A 22,856-nucleotide genomic window follows, 5' to 3' on the forward strand; every position below is an offset into this window, starting at 1 on the left:
TGCCCCTCTGACTTGCATTCCAACAGGCTTTGAGTGGGAACCGGGTGGGGTCACAGCTCAGGAAGGGGGAAGTTCCCAGAACCAGCAGCCTGTTTCACCTCACCTTGGTCACCGTGGGAAAGTGTCCGGAGGAGATGCCCGCCCGGCAGGAGAATGAGGCTCAGACCACTGCCCCAGGGTGCCGAGAGCATGTTTCCTGCTCAACACTGTAGCTTCTCCCCTGGGTTCTTTCCCAAAGTGTGTTCCCCGGAACACTGGTCCCTGGCATGGATTTGGGGAAGCTGCCTGCTTGGAGCCCCTCTCAGAGGGTCCCAGTGGCCCTTGGGGTATTCAAGGCTCTGAGAAGTCCTGCAGCAATGAGATCAGTTTGAATTGGTTCAACCATTTCTCAAACTTTTCGACGACAGAGCCCGTGCGTGTGTGTTTAGCTGTAACCCTATTACCAAGCAGAGTATGTCGTCTTGGGAATTTCAGTATAGACAATCTCCCCAGTCCCCAGGCCAGCAGAGAAGCCTGAGGCCTGCCCACAGGGGGCCAGAGGGAGGGCGTGGAGTTTGGGAATTTCTCAGAGAAGATAGGGGTAGGGGGGTGGGGACCTCCAGTCGGCTCTGGAGAGAAGAAAGGGGCCCCAAAAGGGTCCCTGCCCCAGCCACGCTGGGAAGAGAAACTACAGGGAAGAAAGGAAGGCGTTCAGAAATTCGCAGGCCCGGACTCTCGCTCTGTGTTGCCTTCGTGTCCCTTACTGGGCTGAGAGGTGGGTGTGACAGAGCTGGGGGGGGGGGCGGTGCAGGCAGGGAAGGGAGAGGTGGCTGAAAGGCTCTCCTAGGCTGTGAGCCCCACCCAGGCTGTGGCTGGCCTCTCCCCTCGCCCCACTCAATCCCCAGGCCTTTAGGAATCAGGACCCCAGGCTGTCAGCCCCCAGATCATTCCTCCACCTGCTTCTCTACCCTTTGAAGTCCCGTTACCACCCTCTTGTCTACTCATTCAGATGCCCCTGAATTAATAAAAATAAATGATGGTAATAGTAGTAATGACCAACACTCACATGCATTTACCAAGCACCAGCCTTCTTCTAAGCACTTTACGTGTGTTAAGTAAGTTTATCTTCATAACAGCCCTGTGAAGAAGGGACGGTCATTATCGCATCTTCCAGATGAGAAAACTGAGGCACAGAGATGTTAAGGGATTTGTGCAAGGTCATACAACTGGAAAGTAGTAGAGTCTGTGGGTCTGTGAGCCCCAAGGTAGAATGGAAACATTGACCTGGTTGCCACTTAGTTGCTGTGTCACCTTTGCTGGGCCACCTGCCCTCTCTGGATCTCAGTCTCCTCACCAGTAAAACGGAATGGACGGGCTCTAATATCGCTAAAGGGTTTTCCCGTCTCTCTTGATTCTCAGCCTTCCCCTCAGCCTATCCTCTCAGACCCCAGCCAGACCCCATAGGCCTCCTGGGGCCCTGTCATGGCCCGGCTGGATGGGCTCCATCACCATACCAGCCCCTCCCACACCCCTGGGGTGCCTGGCTGCCATCGGCCTGCAGAAGAGTTTCCTGAGCCCTGCCCGGAAGGCACGGGAGAGACAGAAGCACAGGATGGGGCTGACGGCACAATTGGAGTAGGCCAGGATGGTGCAGAGGCCGGATGTCACGAAAGCCGTCGGCGTGGCGGGCAGGCCACCCATGGCCGCTACATAGCCGAGCACGGAGCAGGGCCCCCACATCAGCACGAAGACCAGCAGCACTATAAGGATGAGCCCCGTGTTCTCCCGGTGCTCCTGGATGCTCTCCCCGATGGGGCCCCGTGACCGTGTCCACAGGAGCCAGCCCACGTGGCTGAAAGAGCAGCCCAGGCCCAGCACGCAAGGCAGGAAGGCCAGAGCCCCCAGCAGCGTGAAGTAGCAGGAGGTCCAAGCAGGGCTCAGAAGCAAGAGGCAGGCCCGGGCCCGCACTGCCTCCTCCACCACCACTCTCTGGAACAGCCAGTTGGGCAACGAAGCAGTGAGGCCCAGGATCCACATGGCCCCACAGAGCAGCAGGCGGGCACCCTGGCTGCATGGGAGGGCCACGTCAGGCCGGGCCACTGCCACGTGGCGCAGAAGGGCCGTGGCCACCATGCTGTAGAAGGTACAGAACATGGTGGCGTTGTTGGTGGCCTGGCTGGTGGTGCAGACGGCCTGGCCCAGCCACCAGTCATGCCTCAGGAAGCTCAGCAGCAGCACAGGCACCACACAGGACAGGAAGAGCAGGTCAGACAGCGTGATGTTCACCATGAGGCTGGTGGTCAGGGCGAGGAGCGGGCGAGGGGTGCTGGGGCCCTGGCCCACCACCAGCAGCATGAGCCCATTGGCCAGCAGCCCCACCAGCAGGATGAGGCCGCAGGCCCCAGCAAAGATGAGTCGGAGCCGTTGCTCGGGTGTAGCTGTGAGCCTCGCGGTGAACGTGACATTGGGTTCCATCCTCCTGCTCCAAACACACAAGGACAGCGTAGAGACCAACCCGAGGGCCGCCCCTCCTTCCCTGCGGAGCCCCCTCCTCTCCCAGACACCTGCACACAGCAGGTGCCCTTGGCGGACATTAGCCCCTGTAGACCTCACAACAACCTGATGGGACAGGCTCCTCGACAGTCTGGGTTCCAATCCCACCTCTGCTCCTGGGTAGCTCCATGACCCTGGGAATGTTACCTAATGTTTCTCTACCTCAGTTTCCTCAACTCTCAAAAAGTGAGGAAATAAAGAAAATAAAACACATGTCAGGGGCCAGTCTCGTGGCCAAGTGGTTAAATTCGCACACTCTGCTTCGGCGGTCCAGGGTTTCGCCGGTTCATATCCTGGGCGCGGACATGGCACCACTCATCAGGCCATGCTGAGGTGGCGTCCCACATAGCACAACCAGAGGCACTCACAACTAGAATATACAACTGTGTATTGGGTGGCTTTAGGGAGAAAAAGGAAAAGAAATAAAATCTTTAAAAAAAACACATCAACAGGGTCTGCCACTAAAAGGTGAGATTCAGGTAATTTTCATTTTCTTCTTTTTAATTTATTTCTAAAACTTCTGCAGGGAGTAAGAATTGAATCTGATAAATAAATATTATATATATATATTTTTTTTTTTTTTTTGAGCAAAACCTTGCCCTACCTGTGAAACAGGCAGATTTTTATCTGAGGTTCAAGTAAGAAAGTGGATACGCAAGGGTTTCCAGAAGGTGTAAAGCCCCAGGCAGTGGTTCTCTGCACATTGGGATCATCTGAGGAGTTTCAAAAATACTAGGGCTGGCCTGGTGGCATAGTGGTTAAGTTCACACGCTCCAATTCGGGGGCCCAGGGTTCATGGATTCAGATCCCGGGTACGGACCTACACACCACTCATCAAGCCAGGCTGTGGTGGCATCCCGCATACAGAATAGAGGAAGATTGGCACAGATGTTGGTTCAGGGCCAATCTTCTTCACCAAAAACAACAACAACAACAAAACAAACAAACAAATGCCTGAGTCCCACCCCCGAAGACGTGATTTAATTGGTCTGGGCTTTGACATTTTTGAAAGATCCCCGATGACTGTAAGGGGCAGACCACCTTGGGAACCACACCCTCTATGGTAGTGCTGTGCTGGTACCTAACAGGGTAGGGGCAAGCACTGCACCCCAGCTGTCGGATCTTCCTCCTCACCCTGGCTCCTTCCCACAGGCTGAAGACATGGGGAACCCCCAACTGAGAGGACTCAAGCTGGGAGGTGGGGTCTAGACATCCCAACCTGCGCCTGGGGGCCAGGACCCCCAGCTTTAGTGGGGAGAGACTTGCCCATTAACTCAATGAATAAATAGTTCCTGAGTGTTTACCCTGAGCCAGGTTCTGGGAATCCGGCAGCAAACAAGACAGTGGGGTCCTAATTCTAGTCCGCATTCCCTTTCCTCCTGCACTGGGGGTGGGGCTGGAGAGACCCCTCTCTAGCTGGCTCGGAGCAAGGACTGGGGGTCCCCCGAGCCCCTCCTGCAGAGCCCTGTCTGGGGGACTTGCTTGGTCTCGGGGACCCTGTAGCATCAACCTGCCTGAGGGCAGCTCAGAAGAGACCGGAGACTGCGGACTCTCTGTGGGGTCTCAGACTGCCCCAGGGCCTGCAGGAGAGGGAGGAATGAGGGACAGGCCAACACCCTAACTGCCCTGGAGGGACGCTGTAATGAAGCCACTCTCTCTGCATTTGTTACTGTATATTTTTTCCACCTGGCCCAGGCCTGCCTGCCAATGACATGCCTGGAAGGAAGGGGAGGGGCGGGAAAGGCAGAGGAAAAAGAAGGGATGGGGAGAGGGAAAGAAAGGCTCGAGGGACCGGGCCCCTGCTCCACCCAAGCTTCCTTTCCTGCCTCTAAGAAGCTCCATGACTACGTGGTCAAGCTTGTGGGCACTGCAGCCTGGGTTCAAAACCCCGCTCCACCACCTGCTGGCTGTGTGACTGTGGACAAGTTACTCAGTCCTCTGTGCCTCACTTTCCTCGTCTGTAAAATGGGATAATAATAGGCCCAATCTCATAGGGTTGATGTGAGGATTAAATGAAGTAACACAAGTTAAGTGCTCAGAACAGCGCCTGGCACAGAGTAGGCGCTTGGTAAATGAAGGCCGTTGCTCTGCTCCTGCGCACCCTTAGTTCCCAAAGCTCTCTGCCCTAACATCCCTGCCCTCCCCCCTCACTCCACATCCTGAGCCCCATCAGCCCAGTCCCACCCTCCTTTTCTTAATCAGCCTCAAGCTCAGTTGTGACCAGAGGCCCCTTGGCTGACATGCCCCGAGGACTCACCGCTTGCCTGGAAGTTCGCTCTGAAGTCCAGCTTGAGTCCCTCCGGGGGCTCTCCTCGCCTGCCTTGTGCTGCTCTGTGGTTCCTGAGCCCTGCTTGCTGACTTGGAGCCCTCTGACACCGGGAGAGGCTGGCCTCCCCTCCACCACTGTTCTCTGCACAGAAGCTGGATCGAGCCAGGGAAAGCCGAGAGAGGGCTCTGGGCAGGTGTGCGTCGCTTCCTGCGCCCCACCTCTAGGGAACCTGAGCTAGCTGCCTGAGGCCGGGGCAGAGCTGAGATGCGGGGACAGGTCCGGGGGCCACTTCTGTACCAGGTCCCCCAAGGGACAGGGGCTCTATCCGCTCTGCTGGCTCCCCCAGGAATCACACCCTGCCTACCTGCCTCATTAACTCGAGGGCCCACAGGACAGAGATGTCGGTGCCTGCCAGGTCCCCAGATGCCAGAGAGAGGGCCATTAGCAACAGCAGGACCTGTCCCCCACCCCCCCATCCCCGCCCAGGGCCAGGCATCACTCACTCCAGTCTGCTTCTCCATGTCTCTCTGTCTCTCAGTCTCTGTCTCTGTCTTCTCTGAGCATACCACAGGCCTAGAAATTACTCAGAGCAGGAGGCGGTTGTGTGCTGACGGAGAGGATCCAGGAACAGAGAAGACAGTGGGGGTAAGAAAGAATCAGCAAGGGTGGCTGGTAAGAGAACTGGCAGGTCACGGAATCACCCTGTGGATGGTCTAGAGGTTGAATGGGGTCCACTGAGGACATCTGATCCAACCTTTGGTAGCTTCTGATGCCTGAATCTTCTCCACCTCACCTGTTACCAAGTGTCACCTGGCTTCTGCTTGTATGCCTCTAGTGACAGAGAGCTCCCTGCTGCTGAGGCCTTCCTTTTTGGAATTGAGCAGAGGGACAGGGGCCAAGGGCAGAGACCTTGATTAAACAAGTTGGAGGCCCTGTCCTCTATCACCTGCCTGCCCTCTTTCCCCTCCGTTCTCTCTCTGCCCGTCTGTCTCCTGAGCTGTCTCGGCTTGTCTCTCTATGACACTGGGGTTTCCTCTGATTCAGCTGAGGAATTCACCAGCACCCGAATGACCACAAGGTTCCCAGCTCAGCGCCCTGCACACACTGGACTCTGACATGGTGAGCCTCATTGGGGTTACGGTGAGAGGAGGCAGACTACACTTTTGCAAACACAGGTGACAGGAGATGGTCCAGCACCAAGAGGCCATCTCCCTATGCCCCTCAAAGCAAGCTCCCCCAGGGCGCTGACAACCGCAGCCCCGGGTTGTCACGCACACCTTTCGGGAGGCAAATGTTGTGCAATTCTGGGAATTCCCTCAAAAGTCCCAAAGAGAAGCCCATGAGTGAGCTGAATCCCATTCCCCTGGCTCCCCAGGCCCCACCAGCCACACCCCAGCTGCACCCCAAGGGCACCCAGCTGCACCTCAGGGCTGGGGGCTGCACCAGGGGACACCACGGCATTGGGGTGGGGGTGGGATCCCCGAATGTGACCCCTTAGAGGCAGATCTTGGGGAAAGGGAGTGGGGCTGGGGCTCAGGGAGCTGGGGGTTGGGGAGGGGGCATATCAGGGGCCATCAGAACATTGTTGCTCCCCAGGAATGGGATTCTGCGCAGAAGACACCTCATGCTTGCAGACAGATGATGAGTGAGGCAGGGGCCACCAGCTGTGCCAGGCACGGACAGTGGCGCTGCTTTCGTAAACAGCGTGCTTTGTAATAAACAGGCTAGAGCAATTCATAATCAGCACCAAAGCAAGCTCCTTGAGAAGTCTCTTTCCCTCCTCTCAGCATTTATTTTTATTTCTGATTATATAAGGAATACCCAGTCACTGTAGAAGACCTGAAAATACAAATACATATAAAAAGGAAAATAACACCCCCAGGAATTCACCCCATAATTTTACTACTCAGAGATGTGTGGCGTATTTTCCTTAAGTTGTTTTTCTAGACTTTCCCATTCTTTAAAAGTTTTAAACTCCCCCCCTCCCCAACACCCCCCAAGCCTTATTTACTCAGCAAAGTCCTTCTCTGGAGCACAAAGGGCAGCTTAAGTGTCGCCCCTGGAATCCGAGTCCTGATCTGAGGATGGTTTTCCTGGACTGGCCCTCTCTGTCGTTGTCCGGGCAGGTGGGACAGGAGCTGAGGAACAGGAGGCCCCTGAGGGGTGGCTGTCCTACCCTGGTCAGGCCAGGTGGTCAGAAGCAGCAGAAAGCTCTCTTCGGCGGCCTCTCTGGGGCCACCTTCACCAGGGAGCCCATCAGGCGGTCTTCTTGCATCTTGAGTGACCTGCGTGACACCCAGGCATCAGTCCTCTCTCTCACCTGCCAGGGGCAGCAGGGAGGGGCCCTGGAGTGCAGCTGGGAGGCTGGGGGGCTGGACTCCTGAGCTTCCCCTCCCACCTGCTCTGCCCCTGCCCGGCATTCCATGCGGCACCAGGAAAACCGGGCCACAGGGACTCGGCCTTCTGTCTCTTTCCTGGCATTCTTTCCAGACTACAGTGCACCAGGTACCACGAAAGGGACTCTGATTATGACCATGAAGTCACATGTCCTTGCCTTGAGTGGTGAGGGAGGCAGAGAGGAGAAGGGGTGGTCAGGACCCAGGAGTGGGGAGGCACAGAGGGGGACTTCACAGCAGGTCCTGGAGAGATCTAGGGACGAAGGCGGCAGTCGGTGCTGAGACCCAGCAGTGGACAAGCGTTCACTAGCAGAAAAGAGGGGTGTACTCCAGGCAGAGGGCAAAGGCACAGGATCAAGAGACCTTGAGGGTGGGGGAAGCGAGGGAAGCTCCTTCATTCGTTCGTTCATTCATTCATGCATGCGTGCATTCGCTCACAATGTACTTGCTGTGCGCCGGGCACTGCGCTAAATCCCAGAGCCTCAGGACTGAGTGGCCAGAAAGAAGCCTTGGAGGCAGCAGGGGCTCAGGGCTCTGTGGGCCTGGAAGCCACATTCAGGAACTCGGCCTTTTATCCTAAAGCAAAGGGAAGCCCCGAGCAGCTGTCTTCTGAAGGCCGTCACGGCGGGATCGGGGTGCAGTGGAACAAGGTGACCCTCGCGGCTTTGTCAAAGCAGGGGCTTAGAGATCCTCCGGTCCAATACCCTCCCCCGACTCACTTCATCCACGTATGGAGCACCTGGTCTGCGCCAGCCCCACAGCCCCGGGAGCAGGGAGGGGAGAGCCCCGCAGACCCAGGCCTGCCCTCCCGGAGCTGCGGGCGGCCTCATGTGGGAGGCAGAGGCAACAAGGAAACAAAAACCTGTGCAATTACGACTCATCAAGAAGGGCTGTGAAGGACACGACAGAGGACGGTGATCCAGAACAGTGGTGGGAGGGGGCGCAGTTGGGGAAGGGCCCTGAGCAGCTAAAGCTTAGAGAGAGAGAGAGAGAGAGAGAGAGATCGAGTGCACACACGGCACAGGGGGACAGGGGAGATGGCTCTGGAGACGATGCAGCCCACTGTGAGGCATTCGGATTTTATTCCAAATCCAGTGGAAGTCACTAGAAGGTTGGAGGTAGGGGAGTGACTCTCCTGCCGCACTTAGATGAGAACACTGGGGCTCAGAGAGGGGACGTGAGACTTTGGGGAGGGGATGGAGCTAATGGGACTGGTAGAACTGGAGTGAGAAGACTCCCCACACAGTGCTCTCTCTCCTTCCCCAGACTGGGGAGCTCTGTGATGTCACAGGTGTCCCATCTCACACAAGAGGATGCTGGGTGGGGTGCAGCAGGTGGCACTTACCGGGCCAGGTTCACCATGGGCTCCAGGATGTTGTGGCCCAGGGCAGCACTACACTCTCCAAAGGAGACCCCCAGCTCCTGCAGGCCAGACAGACAGGGGTGTGGGTGCCTTGGGGGAGACTACCCAGAGTCCAGGCGGCAGCCTTCCCCACCAAAGGCCTGGCCATCAGACAGCATCACACCTGGTACGTCCCCTGCCCAACTCCAGCAGGCGAGGCAGCCCTGTGTCCATGTGGCCCAGGTCCCCATCCTCACTCCTCTGCCCACTGCCCCTCCACCCTGGCTGGCCAAGGTGTCAAAAATGCCACCTCGGAAACACTTCACAGCCTTCAGAGTGTCAGTGGGAAGCCTGTGGCCCCACTTGGAGAAATGTCCTTGGGTCCCTTTTTTTTTTTTTTTTTTTTTGCTGAAGAAGATTCTCCCTGAGCTAACATCTATGCCAATCTTCCTCTATTTTGTAGGTGGGTTGCCACCACAATATGGCCACTGAGGAGTGGTGTAGGTCTGCGCCCAGGAACCAAACTTGGACTGCTAAAGCGGAGCACACTGAACTTAACTACTAGGCCACAGGGCTGGCCCCCTTGGGGACATTTGTAAACCATTAGCTATGTTTTTTTAATCTTAAAAATAATTGGAGGACATATTGGAAAATACAGCATAAAAAGTATAAGTACGAAATGCAAACCACTCTTGTTAGTATTTGAGTATATATTTCCATTCCATTTTACATAACCTTTTATTGGAGGGTGGGACACTAAATGTCATCATACTGTTAGGTTAGACCCTATGAAACTGCCGTTTTGGTGGGCCCCAAACAGTCAAATATCAGTCATCTCATAGGGTTCAACCTAACCTATACCAGGACTTGCAGCTGCCTTTCTGACTTCACATTATTTATGAGTATTTCTTCCACACCCTTAAACATTCTTCCAAGACGGGATTCTTATGGCAAATGCTAGCCTCTCCCAGGAACCTCCACAATTTAACCACCAACTGCTGCCAAATGTTTGTTCTTATAAATCAGACTGTCAGGAACATCCTCATATAAACAAGTGTGATTATACATTATGTACGGGGATCCGTGACGCTATTCTCTCAGGGATCCTTATTTCTGATTCTCTCCTCAGGATAAGTTGCTAGAAAAGGAAGAACTATGTCAAAGAGAGGAGCCACTACTTTCAGGAGGAAAAAACTCCCGCCGACCAGGAGCCGCAGTGATGACCTCAGGGTTATGAGAAATGAGAGGAGAAACAGGAAGGAAATAAACACGGAAATGCCACAAGGGTTGGTGTCCGAGGCGGGCCGGGGCATGACTCTTTTTCCCTTCTTTATTATTCTTTAGATTTTCCGGGATGTGGTCAAAGTCTATTCATAAATAAGTAGTAGCCACTGTCTGGTGGTGGGGCCTTTGATGCCATCTTCCCAGGCAAGAATTTGGGTCTTAAGATAGAATAAATTAGAAGGAATGTTATGTTGATTAGAGACCAGAGGTAAAGTTAAGATTTGATTGGGAATTTTAAGTGACGCTTTTGAAACCTTTATACTCTAAGGATGTTTTTTGTTGTTAGGACTTTGTGTGGGCATCTGCTAATTCAACAGTGAGGTTCAATGTTGTGCCCACCATTACAGCCTCACATGTGGGTCTAAGTCAGGGGTGGGTGGGGGGCAGAGGTGGCCAGGCTGCTGTCCATGCTGACCTGGCCCTTGGTGGGGCAGGGGCAGGAATGAGCAACGGGTCCTTCTCGGGTGCCCAGGCCAGGGTGACATATGCACCACCCTCTGGGGAGGGGTCTGCCCAGTGCAGGCTGGGGGAGGGTCCGACGCCCGGGTGCTCACCTGGGCCAGTTGCTGCCCAGCCTCGGTGGGCACCTGCCGCTCCTCCTCACAGTCCATCTTGTTTCCCAGGAGAAGGATGACCACCCCGCCGGACCCTACATCCTGCACACAGAACACACGCCCTCAGCCACACACGCTGAGCGCCTGCTGTGTGCCAGGCCCTGGGGGATTTGGACCTGCCCTCCAGGAAGCTGGGCATGCGCCTCCTCCCCACACACACACCCACCTTCCACGTCACACTCCCTCCACACCCTTCCGCCTTGACGCCTCCCCCTCCATCTGCAGGGGGTCTGTCCCTCCCTCTGCCTGAAAACATGTCACCCACTTTCCAAGGCCCACCTCAAAGTTTCCTCCCCCAGGAAGCCTTCCTGGTTTGCTCCTGCCCAGGTCCCTCCCTTCCTGCCTGTGCTGAACAGCCCAGCACTTGGGCTGCGTGGATCATTTCCTAATTGTTGCATGGACAATAATAATAATAATAACAGCTTCTGTTTACTGAGAGCTTACTATATACCAGGGACTGCTGAAGGCAATTATATCAGTTAATCCGCAAAATTCCTCTATGAGAGAAGTCAGGAAATGAAGTTCAGAGAGGTTCAGTCATTGGCCCACGGTCACAGAGTTGGGGGGGTGGGTAGTTGGGATTCAACCCTAGGTCCTGTCAGACCCCAGAGCCCAGCTCCCCTCATCATTATCTTATCCTACTCGTTCTGCATCTCTTCAACTAGACTGGAAACTTCTAGAGAGAAGACAGCATGTCTTACTGCATACCTCTCTGCTGTGCTGGTACCTAGTGCAGAATTTTGATAGATGTCTATCAATTAACTACATAGGGGAAAGAACTAGAGATGTGTGGATAGAGGAATCATCACCTAGAGTGGTACTAGAATTCATTATTCCCAGGTGTTAAGAAGATGTCACAGAGCTGTATGCAGGAAAGAAATGTTCATAGCACAAAGGAGGTAGTTTGTTTTGGAGGCTATACTATGTGGTTGTGGTTTCTTTATACTACTATTCTCCTAGCCCATCCAGCCACATGCCCTTAGTGGGTCATGTCACCCACATATCTGTCATGTCATTTGTAATCCTGGGAGAAAAGGGGGGAATAGTCAGGATACAAGTTCCTTCTTGACTCCAAAAACTGGGGCCAATTCCATCAGCCATCTGCTCACCTGGAGACAGTCCAGCCAGTAGCGTATGTGGTCAAAGCTCTCCTGGGAGGTGACATCGTACATGAGCACCACTCCGTCAGCCTTGCGGAGCAGCTGCCGCGTCACGCTGTGGTACCTGTGGCCCAGAGAGTCTGCGTGAGGCCAGGCCTGGTGGGCTGACCCCAGGCCCTGGCCTCTCTGGGGGTCAGCCCCTCCATCCGCAAAGCGGGAGAATTAACCTCTCCTGCTTCTAACTGCTTCCCGAAGAGCGTGCGTGTGCTTTCCTTCCTACAGCCTAGCTAGTGTTGAACAGGTGATAGTGCTCAGGGCTCAGATTTCAAAAGGTACCAAAGGGCACCCAGCGAAAAGTCTGTCCCCTCGAGGACACCCCCAACCTGCAGCCACCCAATCCCCTTCCCCAGAATTGACCAGGGGTTCCAGTTTCTTAAATATCTTTCCAGAAGTATTTTATGAATATACATAAATGTATATAAGCATACACAGACATACATATATAATATACACATACATACACATACCCTTTTTCCCCTGTTTAACATAAATATGGTGTAAAACGCTCACTATACTCATTAATATTCAGTAGTCTATAGTTAGCTTTTTCCTGTTAATAAAATGGCTGGGAGGTGTTTCCCTATTTGTCCATAAAAAGGGTCCTCCGTCTTTTTTGTGGCTTCGTAATATTCCACTGTGTGGATAGAGCCTGACTGACTTAACCGGTCTGCTACTGATGCCATTTAGGTTGTTTCCCATCTTTCACAATTTAGCCGATGTTGCTGTGGACGATCTTGTCCCTCTGACACTGTAGTCATGTGTGAGTTTATCAGTAGAATGAATTTCTGGAAGTGGAACCGCTGGGTCAAAGATGTGCCTTCTGTGTTTTGCTCACTACTGCCCAGCTGGAAAGCGGAAGGCCAGTGTCTTCAGAAGGACAAGCGATTGGGCAGCTGTCCCCGTGGGCCACGTTGGGATGGCTCTCACAGATGCCCTGCCAGGCCGAGGGGGCCTCTGGGTCTGCTGCCCTGTGTCCCCCACTGGAGCTGGACCCATCTCTCCTTCCCGACCCCCTGGATCCTTAAGGGCGGATGCTGCTTTTGCACTCGGTTTCCTCTTGCTCATGTTGGGCTGCCCTCCACCCCTCCACACCCCGGGCTCAGCCCAGGTCCCAATATTTCTAGTATAGACAGTGCCTGTCACCTCTCCTGGCCAGCCGTGTCCCAGAACTGCAGGGCAAAGCACTTGCCGTCCACCAGCAGGTTTTTGACCCGAAAATCCACTCCTAGGACACACAGAAGGGGGTTAGGCCTGCTTCCAAGTTACCGTCCAGCACTTCAAGCCAAGGCCTGCCCGAATATATACCTGTCCCCAACACCAGCCCCAGGGGGTGGGAACCTCCAGCTGCTGGGCTTCCGTCCACTCTCCAAATCTTTTTTCTTTTCTTTTTTTTTTTTGAGAAAGATTAGCCCTGAGCTAACATCTGCTGCCAATCCCTCCTCTTTTTGTTGAGGAAGACTGGCCCTGAGCTAACGTCCATGCCCATCTTCCTCTACTTTATGTGTGGGACACCCATCATAGCACGGCTTGCTAAGTGGTACATTGGGCCACACCCGGGATCCAAACCAGCAGACCTGGGGCTGCCGAAGCGGAACGTGCGAACTTAACTTCTGCGCCACTGGGCCGACCCCTCTCCAAATCTTATTCACCCTCAAGGGCCCACATCCTCCAAGAGGGCTTCCTTGCCACCCAGCGCATGGGGTTCACTTCCGCACCCTGACAGTCCGTGCCAATACAAGGCACCTTGCATCGTTCTGACCTCTATGAACTTATCTGTCTTCCCACCTGCACAGCAACATTTATTCCTCAGGCCGCTCGGGAAAGTTGGCTTCATTATTTTATTTTTATAATACTCCCTGTTTCATCCCCTAATTATTGCACACATCTTCCCCCTTCAACCGGACGGTGGGGTACATAGGCAGCCTAGGAAGGCGGAAGGAGCACTGACTTCAGGGGTGACTGACTGGGCTGTGAGGTGTCCACCCTGTACTGCTGAACCGGCTGAGGGACCTCAGGCAAGTCACTTGGCCTTTCTGAGCCTGCCTTCCTCGTCTGCAAGGTGGCGATGTACAACGAACCACAGTGCAGGGTGGGTGAGAGGGTTAAATGACTCGTGTCAGAGGTCCAGCCCAGTTTTGGGGGGCGGGGTGCCTGAGAGGTGGTGATTTTTATTATCATTCTTAATTCTCATCTCGCTGAACCCCGGCCCCTCAAATTTCACAGCTCCACCCCTCCCTGTGGCCATGATTCCACATGGCCCAGGAAATTCTTTCTGTCCCTGGAAATATGGAGGCAAGAGTGAAATCCCAGGGAGGTTTGGAATCTTTGGGGTGTACCCTCTGCCAATCCCTGTTTCCGAGGAAACCAGGTGGGGTGGGGGGTGTGAGAGGGGCCTCATTGTCTCCATCCCCACCCCCTCTCCTAGCCGAGCCCCGAGGCTGCAGATCCCACTGCAGGCCCCAGGCCAACTCAGGAAAAGGGCATCTCCTCATATCAGCCCGGGGCTGGCGGACACCTTTCTCAAGGTCGCTCACGATGACCCTCATAGGCACCGGCTGCTGCCCCTGCCGGGGACTGGAACCACAGACCCTCCCCACCCCCCATGTTCTCCATAAGAAGCCGGGAGAAGTGGCCGCCCCCAGGCCTGAGCACAGCACAGTGCTGAAGCAGAAGTCTGTAGCATCCACCGCTCTTTACTGCCCTCCTTCCTGAAGGTCTTAGGAAGCCCAGGGTCTCAGGAACCCCCCAGGTGCCTAATCTGAGCCACCAGCGACAAAATCCAGCCTCTGTTTAAATACCAGCCGCCGTGTAACCTATTGAGCAACTAGAAGGATTATTCTCTGCATGCAATAGCTCCCCAATACTCCCACTTCTCCACCTCCCTGCCCAGCGCCTCCGCAATTCACCCACGTGTCCCCACCTTCTCCCCAAAACGTGTTACAACTTAACCACATAAACTGTTAGGAATATCATGTTTTCTCCTTCCCCAGGAATCTGCGATTTCAGACGAGCAGCCGCAGGGAGAGGGCAAGGCTGAACCAAAAGGGGGCGGAACTTCTGGAGTGGGGCACGCGCTATGAGGGCGGGTGGCCCTGGGCATCCACTTTGGGGCCCAGCTAGGGCAAGAGACTTCATCAGGCCTTCCAGTCTCTGTTTTCCTCATCTGTAAAATGGGGAAAGATGTGGAAAAGCGTGGCAAAAATGCACATTCAGATCTAACTCGGTTGGCTCGGGCTTCCACCTGTCCCTGTTCTTAAACGCGGGCAGGCCGTAGTTCCCATCTTCTGAGAGATGGCGGCGGGAATGGAGGAGCCTGATGCTGAGGGGGGCGTGTCCCCAACTGAGGAAGCCAGAATGGTCCCCAGGGAAGATCAGACCAGATGGGTAGCAGCCACCAGGGGGCACCAAACTGCAGCTGGGGCACAGACAGCCTTGGATCCGCACCTGGCCCTCAGGTACCCACCGCAGGCTAGCAGCGCATGCAGCCTTGCCCTGTCTTTTCATAGTTATGCACCTGTGTTTCTCTTGACTGAATTTTGTGGAACTTTCTGACCACACAGTAATGACGGAGTTTCATTTATAGGAGGGTCGCTGTAAGCAGTAAGACTTGTATGGATGATGCCTGGTGCACTGCAGGTGGTTGGTGACCAGGATCTCAGGGGATTCATAAGGGTGGCCTTGGAGACCCTGCTCCATGTCAGGCCAGGCCAGCTGCGGCTTCCCCCTTCCCAAGGACCCTGCATTTTTCACTGGCTCCCCAGTTGAGGATTCTTAGGCAGAAAAAAGTTTGAGAACTTGTCCTGGGGTCTCTCTGGCATGAGGGCTGTCATTTATCTCCCAGCCTGGCCCTGGTCCCCGGTCAGCATGCACCCCGGGTGACACAAAGACGTGGATCACCCCATCTCTGTCCCTAAGTGGATGTCCCTTTCACTCCCACAAGCTCGCTCTCCTGTGGTCTACACGGTGGGTCTATCAAGTGGGCAAATATCCCAATACTTTTAGGGAGAGGAGCCTTCGTGCTTTGGGGTATGTCATTTGTAGGAGCCGTTGAATTAGACGTTATCAAATATTTACTTGTTATAATAATAACAATAAAAATATTTATCCAGGGGCTGGCCCCGTGGCTGAGTGGTTAAGTTCGCGCGCTCTGCTGCAGGCAGCCCAGTGTTTCGTTAGTTCGAATCCTGGGCGCGGACATGGCACTGCTCATCAGACCACGCTGAGGCAGCATCCCACATGCCACAACTAGAAGAACCCACAACGAAGAATACACAACTATGTACCAGGGGGCTTTGGGGAGAAAAAGGAAAAAATAAAATCTTAAAAAAATAAATAAATAAATATTTATCCATATTACATCCAGATATTATCCTAAGAGCTTGGCGCGTATTAACTGACCTATCCTTGTACCCCTCTAGGAAATCAGCACGACTATTGTCCCCATTATGCAGATTAGGATTTGGCAGCTCAGAGGGGTTAAATAATTTGCCCGAGTTCATACTGTTCTAAGTGGCAGAGCTGGGATTTGCACTCTAGAAATACAGTCTGTGTGAAATATTCCACTTGCCCAAGGTGGCTTCCTGCTGGAGCGTGGCGGACGGGCCTAGAGCTGGTCGTGACAGATCCGCCCAGCACGGCCCCTGCGGCGGCCTGCCCATGGGCCACGTGGTGGGGACTTGCTTGTTTTCACCCTCAGCCAGCACTGGCACCTAAATTGCAGGGTGCTTTGTTGATGGGGCACATTATAAGCTAATCAGATCAATGCAGAAAAAGCAAATTACCTGTAATTAGAGAGGATTAGTAAAATAGCACGATTATGCCCATATAAAATCATGTCTAACGCGGGGCCTGTGGCCAGGACAGAGCCTGCAGCTTCCCCAGGGATGGCTCCCTCTGGGCCTGTTCCGGCTCGTTGGTCTGTGCCCCTGGGCCCCCTCCCACCCCCACGCCCTCCCAGGCGGGCCTTACCCACTGTAGCTGTCAGCCCGGTGGCGAAGGAGTTATGGTGAAGGAGGTACAGGAAGGATGTTTTGCCCACGTTCGAGTCTCCCAGGAAGACGACATGGAAGATGTAATCAGGGTTGGCTAGAGGCTCACTGGCCACGGGGTCCCCTGGGGATGGGGTCAGCCCAGCCTCCCTGGAGTCCATTCCTGGGTCTTCAAGCCTGCTCTGCGCCCTTGGCTCTCTACGTTGAGAGGGGCCTTGCTCTCCTTCTGCGTGCACAGTTGTGGGTGGGACTTCCAGCTCCTCCACGGTGGGGAGGGTTTTCGTGGGCTCCTGGGGCCCTGCTGCATCCCCAGGCTGAGACCCCCTGGGGGGAGAGCCCCTTGGGGGTGACGGTCTTCCGGGAGCCTGAGCCTGCGGTGTGGCATACGGGAGAGGGGCAGGTGGAGGATCCTGCTGGGGCAGTTCTGAACGCCCAGGTTTCAGGCCATGAGCCTCAGCTGGCTGCTCTGAACTGCCAGCCTGCCCTCCTCCATCCGCTTCTTTCCTTTCCTCCGCCCTGGGCCCCTCTTCCAGACTCTGGTGATGGAAGGCAGGCAGCCCATCTGCTGCGAGGACCTGGCCATGAGCTTCTCTGAGCCCCCTGGGACAGCCCTCCTGCGCATCTGGGCGCGGCTCGCCCTGCTCCAGTTCCTCTGCGGGAGCCTCACCCGCAGGCTCCAGACCCTGGGAGGGCTCAGGTAGCCCTGGGGTGAGGGCTCCAGCTCCTGGGGACCCCAGCTCTGGCCCAGAGCCAGTGGTGTATGGGTCCTGACAGAGGGCCTCTCTCTGCCTGGGTGGCGTGGCTGGGACAGGCCCAGGCCCGGGACCCCTGTCGTCCAGGAATGAGGCATGGAACTGCTCGCTGGGCCCAGCTGGAGCCGAGGGAGGGGGAGAGTTCACACGAGGAGGGGGTCCATCCTCCAAGGGAATGAGCACTTTGAGTGCAGCCGCCACCACGGCCCCAGACTCCCCAGTGGGGGTCCCCGGGAGACCCCAGAGGAAGTGGTCCTCGGGGCCAGGCCCTGACTCCTCCTTAGGATCCAGGCTGTGAGGCTGCACTGGCTGCTCTGGACTGATGTCCTGTCCATCCGGGTCCCCTCCTTCCCCTTCCTTGGCCCTGGAAGGCACCCCCGGGGGGCTCCTGGGAGCTCCATCCGGATCTGAAGATGGCTCTTGACCAAACAGCAAAGCCTGTGGCTCGGAGATGGAGATCTGCCTGACCCCTCGGGGTGTCTGGGGGCCTGCGGGGGATCTCGGGGTCGGGGGTGGGCTCCAGGAGAGCTGCAAATATTTCTGCGGGGGGCTGCTGAAGCTCCCCAGGAGCTGGTCCCAGTCATCATTGTCCCCAAACAGTCCAGGCAGGGGAGACCCCTCAGAGGACACTGCCTGAGGGTCTGGAGGCTTCTCTTCACCTGCTTTGGGGCCACTGGAAAGGGAACAGGGAAGTGAGGATCAGGGGAGGGGTGGGTAGAGGTCACACCAATCCCATCTTCATCCCTCGCCGTCCTTTGCACACCTGCAGGTTGGCCCTCCCTCCCAGGCTTTGGGCAGACCATCCTTCTCACCAGACCCGTGCTCCCCACGCCTCTCCCTCATCCAATCCTGCTCCATCTTCAAGGCTTATATGAAGCCTCACCTCCTCCAGGAAGCCTTCCCTGACCGTTCTGGCCCATCCCACTCCTCTGAGTTTAACAAGTAGAGTGAGTGCCTGCCGGGGATCTAGCACTGCGCTAGACCCGTGTGGGGGGGTGTGTGTGTGTATCTGAATCCCATCTGTGTGATCTTGGGCACACAACTTTCCCCTCTCCATGCCTCAAAATTCTTTGTCTGAGAAATGAGCATGATAATCCCAGCCTGGCAGGGTTGTGAGGTTTAAGGAGGGAGATTGTGTCCTGGGGCTGACCAGAGCCTCAAAGAACTCAGAGCTTCCTTCTTCTTCCAGGAAGCCCCGGGCCTCGGCCTCCGCCCAGGCACGGCAGCCACTTGCCTCGGGTCCTCCTCCATCTGCCAGGACACGCGGCTCCTGGCGGTGTTCAGGCGCCCTTGGGTCACCTGCAGCTGCCCCCGCACCTCCTCCAGCTGCCCAGCCAGGTCGCGCTCGGCCTCCCGAAGCTGCTGGTTCTCGGAGCTGGCCGCCTGGTGAGAGCTGCTGAGGTGGCGGAGCTGGGCCTCCAGCTGCGGGGGTGCAGGGTGGGGAGAGAGAGGCCCCATGCCCTCCGGGCCATTGTGGGCAGAGACTCCAGGCTCCCGGACACCCAGTTTAAAGCATAGGATTGGGAGAGGGGTCACCCCTCATTGGCCTAGTTAGCCCCATTACCTCCCCCCGGGAGCGACATTGGAATTGTCAGGGTGGGGAGGAGAGAGGGGCCTGTGTAAGGATAAAACTGCCAGTACCACCAGGCCCGAACGTAAACGGGAGCACGCCACCCTCTGCTCAGAGCTGTTATGGCCGCTCATCTCCAAGCACCAAGTGGTCTGCAGGGAGCTCCTGATCCAACAGCAAGTCACAGGACTCGGAGACAGAGAGCTGCCTGACTCGGTGGAGTGACCGGCAAAGCCCTCCCAATGGCCTCCAGGGCCTTGCAGCCTCCCCCACCTGACCCCTGTGACGTCCCCGAGCTCCTCTCCCTCAGTCGGCTCAAGCCCCCAGGTCCCCCTGCTGTTCCTTGAACATTCATATCACATGCCCACCTCAGGGCCTTTGCACCCACTGTCCTCTCTGCCTGGACTACCCTTCCCCCAGATGTCACATGGCCTGCCAATCACCTCCTTCTGGTCTTTACTCCAGGTCATCGTGTCAGTGAGTCTTCGTGACTCTCCTATCAAAGTCCTTCGATCCCCCTGCCCTGCTCTACTTTATTCTCCTTAGCACTTCCACTAGCTAATCGGTTCTAGATTTTATTTGCTTATTTTATCATCCATTTCTGTGACTAGACAATCACTCCATGGGCAGAGGTTTGTGTCTATCAGGTTCCTCAGAACCTAGGACAGTGCCTGGCACACAGTAGGAGCATCATAAATAGTTGTTGGGTAAAGGAATGAATGACCTGGGGGGAGAGGCTTCACATCCCCAGGGTATAGGATGAAATGGCCCCGTGAGGAAGGCCCAGCCCTCCTCCCTGGGCAGAGGGGGCCCGCCCCCATTTCCAAGGGGCAGCTGCAGCAGAGGCACCTGGGAAGTCAGCCCGTGTCGGGAGGGCGAGACCAGGTGGCAGGGCCAGCCACAGCCGTGGTGGGGAAGGCTCTGGACACCTTGTCCAGGGCTCAGGGGATGCTGGCTCTCCTGGTCACAACAGATGGGGGTTTTACCACGGTCAGTGGTCTGGAAGTTGAGGAAGGAAGGACAGCAGGGAGGGGCCTCAGACCCAAAGACTCAGCCACAGGACCAACTGGAAGTGACCACAGGGCCAACTGGAAGTGACCGCAGGCGACGACACCTGGGGTGTCGGGGCAGCAGCTCTTCTGACCGGGAAGCTAGGTCAGCTTCAGAGACAGTAATGACTGTGATGTATAAAGAAACTACTATGCGCCAGGCACCATCCTAGGTCCCCAAATATAGTATCTCTAGTCCTCACAACAGCCTTCCAAGGCAGGAGTTCTGATTTCCACTTCTCTGATGAGGAAACCAAGGCTCGGAGAGCTTAAAAACCTGCCCAAGTTCACTCAGCTGACAGAAGAGACGAGAGTGGAACCACCCTATTGCCCAGCCTTGCCAACGCTGAGACCTCGCGCTTGCTGTGCTTTCCTGTTCCAAAGTGTTTTCCCGTTTATTGCCTCGTCTGACACAGCTAGCCGGGAAGGCACAGCAGACGTGGCTGTTCCCATTTTACAGGTGGAGAAACTAAGGCCAAGACAAGCCAAGTTATTTCCTCAGATCTGCCTGGCTCCTAAGGAACAGCAGGGACCTGCTGACTCAAGTCCCAGGGCTCCCGCTGTGCTACCTGGCCTCATGGCAGAAAAGGGCCCAGGACACCTCTTTCCCAGGGGCTATTCTCATACGGGTGCCCAACCAGCCCAGTGGACCCTCAGGGCGGGACTGGTGGCTTCAGGCTGACTTATCCAGTCGGAATCAGCGAGCGTTCACGGCAGGTCCCAGGAGATGGTGTCAGGGTCTGCGAATCCTCAGAGGTTGGGCCCCTGGGGAAGCCTGTCACTCACCTCCCTCTGGTCCTCAGCCTGTCACTCACCTCCCTCTGGTCCTCAGTCAGCCGCTGCACCTCGCGCTCCTTAGCCTCCAGGGCCTCCTGCATCTGGGAGCTGAGGGCCAGGTCCCGGGAGTCGCTCTGGGGAGCAGAGAGGGCTCAGCCCCTGCCCCACAGACTACAAGACCCAGCTGGGCGCGGCCGGCCCTCCCCACACTTTGCCTCCACCCGGGCCCGGGGTGCAGGGTCCAGGATGCCCCAGCAAGGAGGGGTCTTGGGACAACTTCCCTGGCTCAGGCCTGGATTGTGGCAACAAGGAGACTGAGGCCCAGAGATCAGAAGGACTGGCTCCAGGGGACACAGCGAGACCTGGCTGAGATGGGCAGGGGGCCAAGGCTCAGCACCCCACCCCACCTCTCAGAGGAGCGAGCTGGTCAGGGAGTGAGAGGACGTGCGCCCAGCGCGCAGCTCTGCCAGCAGAGGGGTCAGGGAGTGGAGGGGAGAGCTGGGGGGAGCCCACCTCCGCCTGCAGCTGCTGCTTCTCCCGCCGGATCTGCTGCTCCATCTCCTCGTAGAGCTGCTGGACCTCGCGGTGGTGGTCAGAGTCCCGCCTGCAAGGGGTGGAGGGGGGCCGGCCAGCGCATCAGCACCCTGGGACTCTGCTGCCGGCAGGGGTGGCCTGGGCCTGGGTTTGGAGTCCACCCTACTGCCCACCTCACTCTGCCAGCCGTCACTGAACCCTGTCGCCCTGAGAACAGTCATCCCAGTAATAGCGCCCTGACTCACACGGCTTTGACATTAGTCACACCGGCTCCTGTAACCATCACCAGGATAGTGGCTCCCCTGGCCCTGTCACATGGTCTCCGTCGTCCCTTCACTCTGTCCCCACTTACTGCTGTCACCATTCCCCTAGCCCCATAACTCAGACCTCCTGGCAGGGCTGCACCCATGCCAACCCCAGGGTCACCACATGCATTATAACCTTTGTGAGCAGGGCCCCCAGCATGTGGTGCCACAGTGTCCCTGCCCCAAGGCACACTTTCCATTCCCTTTCTGCGAAAGGCCCAACGCAGTTCTCCCCAGCAGGTCCCCTAAGAAACCCCTTCTTCCAGCTCAGCTCTGCCCCACCCCGCTCCCAGGCCCTGCTGTGGGCCCCTGGCCTCCACTCTTCTGAAGCTGAAGGAATTCAATTAAGATTCAACGAAGACGTGAAGAGCACCCACTGTGCGCCAGACACCGGCGGGGCGCCCCACTCACTTCCTCAGGCTCAGCTCCAGAGCCTCCTTGTCGGCCCGAGCCTCCTGCAGGCGGCTGCTCATCTTGGCCAGAAAGCCCTCCAGGTTGCCTGCCAGCTGGGGCTCCTCCTGCCGCAGCTTCCCCCACAGCTGCCAGATCTCCGCCTGCCTGGGGAGGGAAGATGGCCAGAGTTGAGATATAAGGCGGGACGGAGAAGCAGAGGGACCCCACTCCAAGAAACTTGGGCACCTGGGCCACAAAGATTTATTGACACCCTTCAAGGCGCAATTCAAAGGCCGCCTCCTCCAGGATCCTTTCCCAGATGCGCCCTCTCCCTTCTTGAATCCCCACAACACTTTGTCTCCATTGTTTGGTGATTAATTGTGGGGTGGGGGGACTTGATGGCCCGGGGTTTCCACCTGCCTTCTCTCTTCTCCCACTCTGTAGCAATGTGACCTTCGCAAGTTGCATGCCCTCTCTGGGCTTACTTGTAAAATGGGGGGCTGACACCTGCCCAGCGAGGTGGCTGGAGAATGAGAGACACGCCCAGTGAAAGCCCCAGCACGGGGCCTGGCACAAGGTTGGTGCTCAATAAACGCAACTTTCATGCAGATTTAATTAAGTCATGAAGACAGACGCCAGAGGGTGGAGCCAGGCCGAGCTGCCAAGCGAGTCAGTGGCGCCCCACCGCACGCCCTGCTAGCCTACACCCCAAGTCCTGCCCTGCTTGCCCCAGGAGCCCTGCCTCCCCCAGAAGCGGTGAGGGTGCTTCCCTCGCTGGCTCTATCAGACACAGCGGGGCCCCTCTTTTCTGAGCAGGAGTGAAGTCCATGAGCCCAGAGACTGCGACAGTCTGAAGAATGCTCTCCTGTCTCCAGACCTGCCCACCCCCGG

The 22,856-nt window shown here is 56.3% G+C and overlaps 2 protein-coding genes across 4 annotated transcripts in view; both read right to left on the reverse strand.

Annotated features, from left to right (window-relative positions):
- Positions 1-1,419: 1,419 nt before the first annotated feature.
- LOC124226504 (galanin receptor type 3-like) lies at positions 1,420-2,454 on the reverse strand. The gene has a single exon (XM_046639846.1). The coding sequence runs from the start codon at positions 2,452-2,454 to the stop codon at positions 1,420-1,422; it is 1,035 nt and encodes a 344-aa protein (XP_046495802.1).
- Positions 2,455-6,600: 4,146 nt separating this feature from the next.
- RAB44 (RAB44, member RAS oncogene family) overlaps positions 6,601-22,856 on the reverse strand; it is a 33,852-nt gene continuing 17,596 nt past the window's right edge. For all 3 annotated transcript variants that reach the window (XM_046638807.1, XM_046638806.1, XM_046638808.1), the window contains 10 exons: positions 21,984-22,130; positions 21,247-21,337; positions 20,772-20,867; positions 18,572-18,759; positions 16,566-18,010; positions 12,741-12,822; positions 11,547-11,661; positions 10,378-10,479; positions 8,543-8,619; positions 6,601-7,086 (listed from right to left, as the gene is read on the reverse strand). In XM_046638807.1, coding sequence (XP_046494763.1) covers positions 6,996-7,086; positions 8,543-8,619; positions 10,378-10,479; positions 11,547-11,661; positions 12,741-12,822; positions 16,566-18,010; positions 18,572-18,759; positions 20,772-20,867; positions 21,247-21,337; positions 21,984-22,130 — 2,434 coding nt within the window. In that variant the 3' untranslated portion in view covers positions 6,601-6,995. The remainder of the gene's footprint in view (positions 7,087-8,542; positions 8,620-10,377; positions 10,480-11,546; positions 11,662-12,740; positions 12,823-16,565; positions 18,011-18,571; positions 18,760-20,771; positions 20,868-21,246; positions 21,338-21,983; positions 22,131-22,856) is intronic.

The sequence above is a fragment of the Equus quagga genome, chromosome 15, assembly GCF_021613505.1.
Source record: "Equus quagga isolate Etosha38 chromosome 15, UCLA_HA_Equagga_1.0, whole genome shotgun sequence".
In the NCBI taxonomy this organism is placed as follows: Eukaryota; Metazoa; Chordata; class Mammalia; order Perissodactyla; family Equidae; genus Equus; species Equus quagga.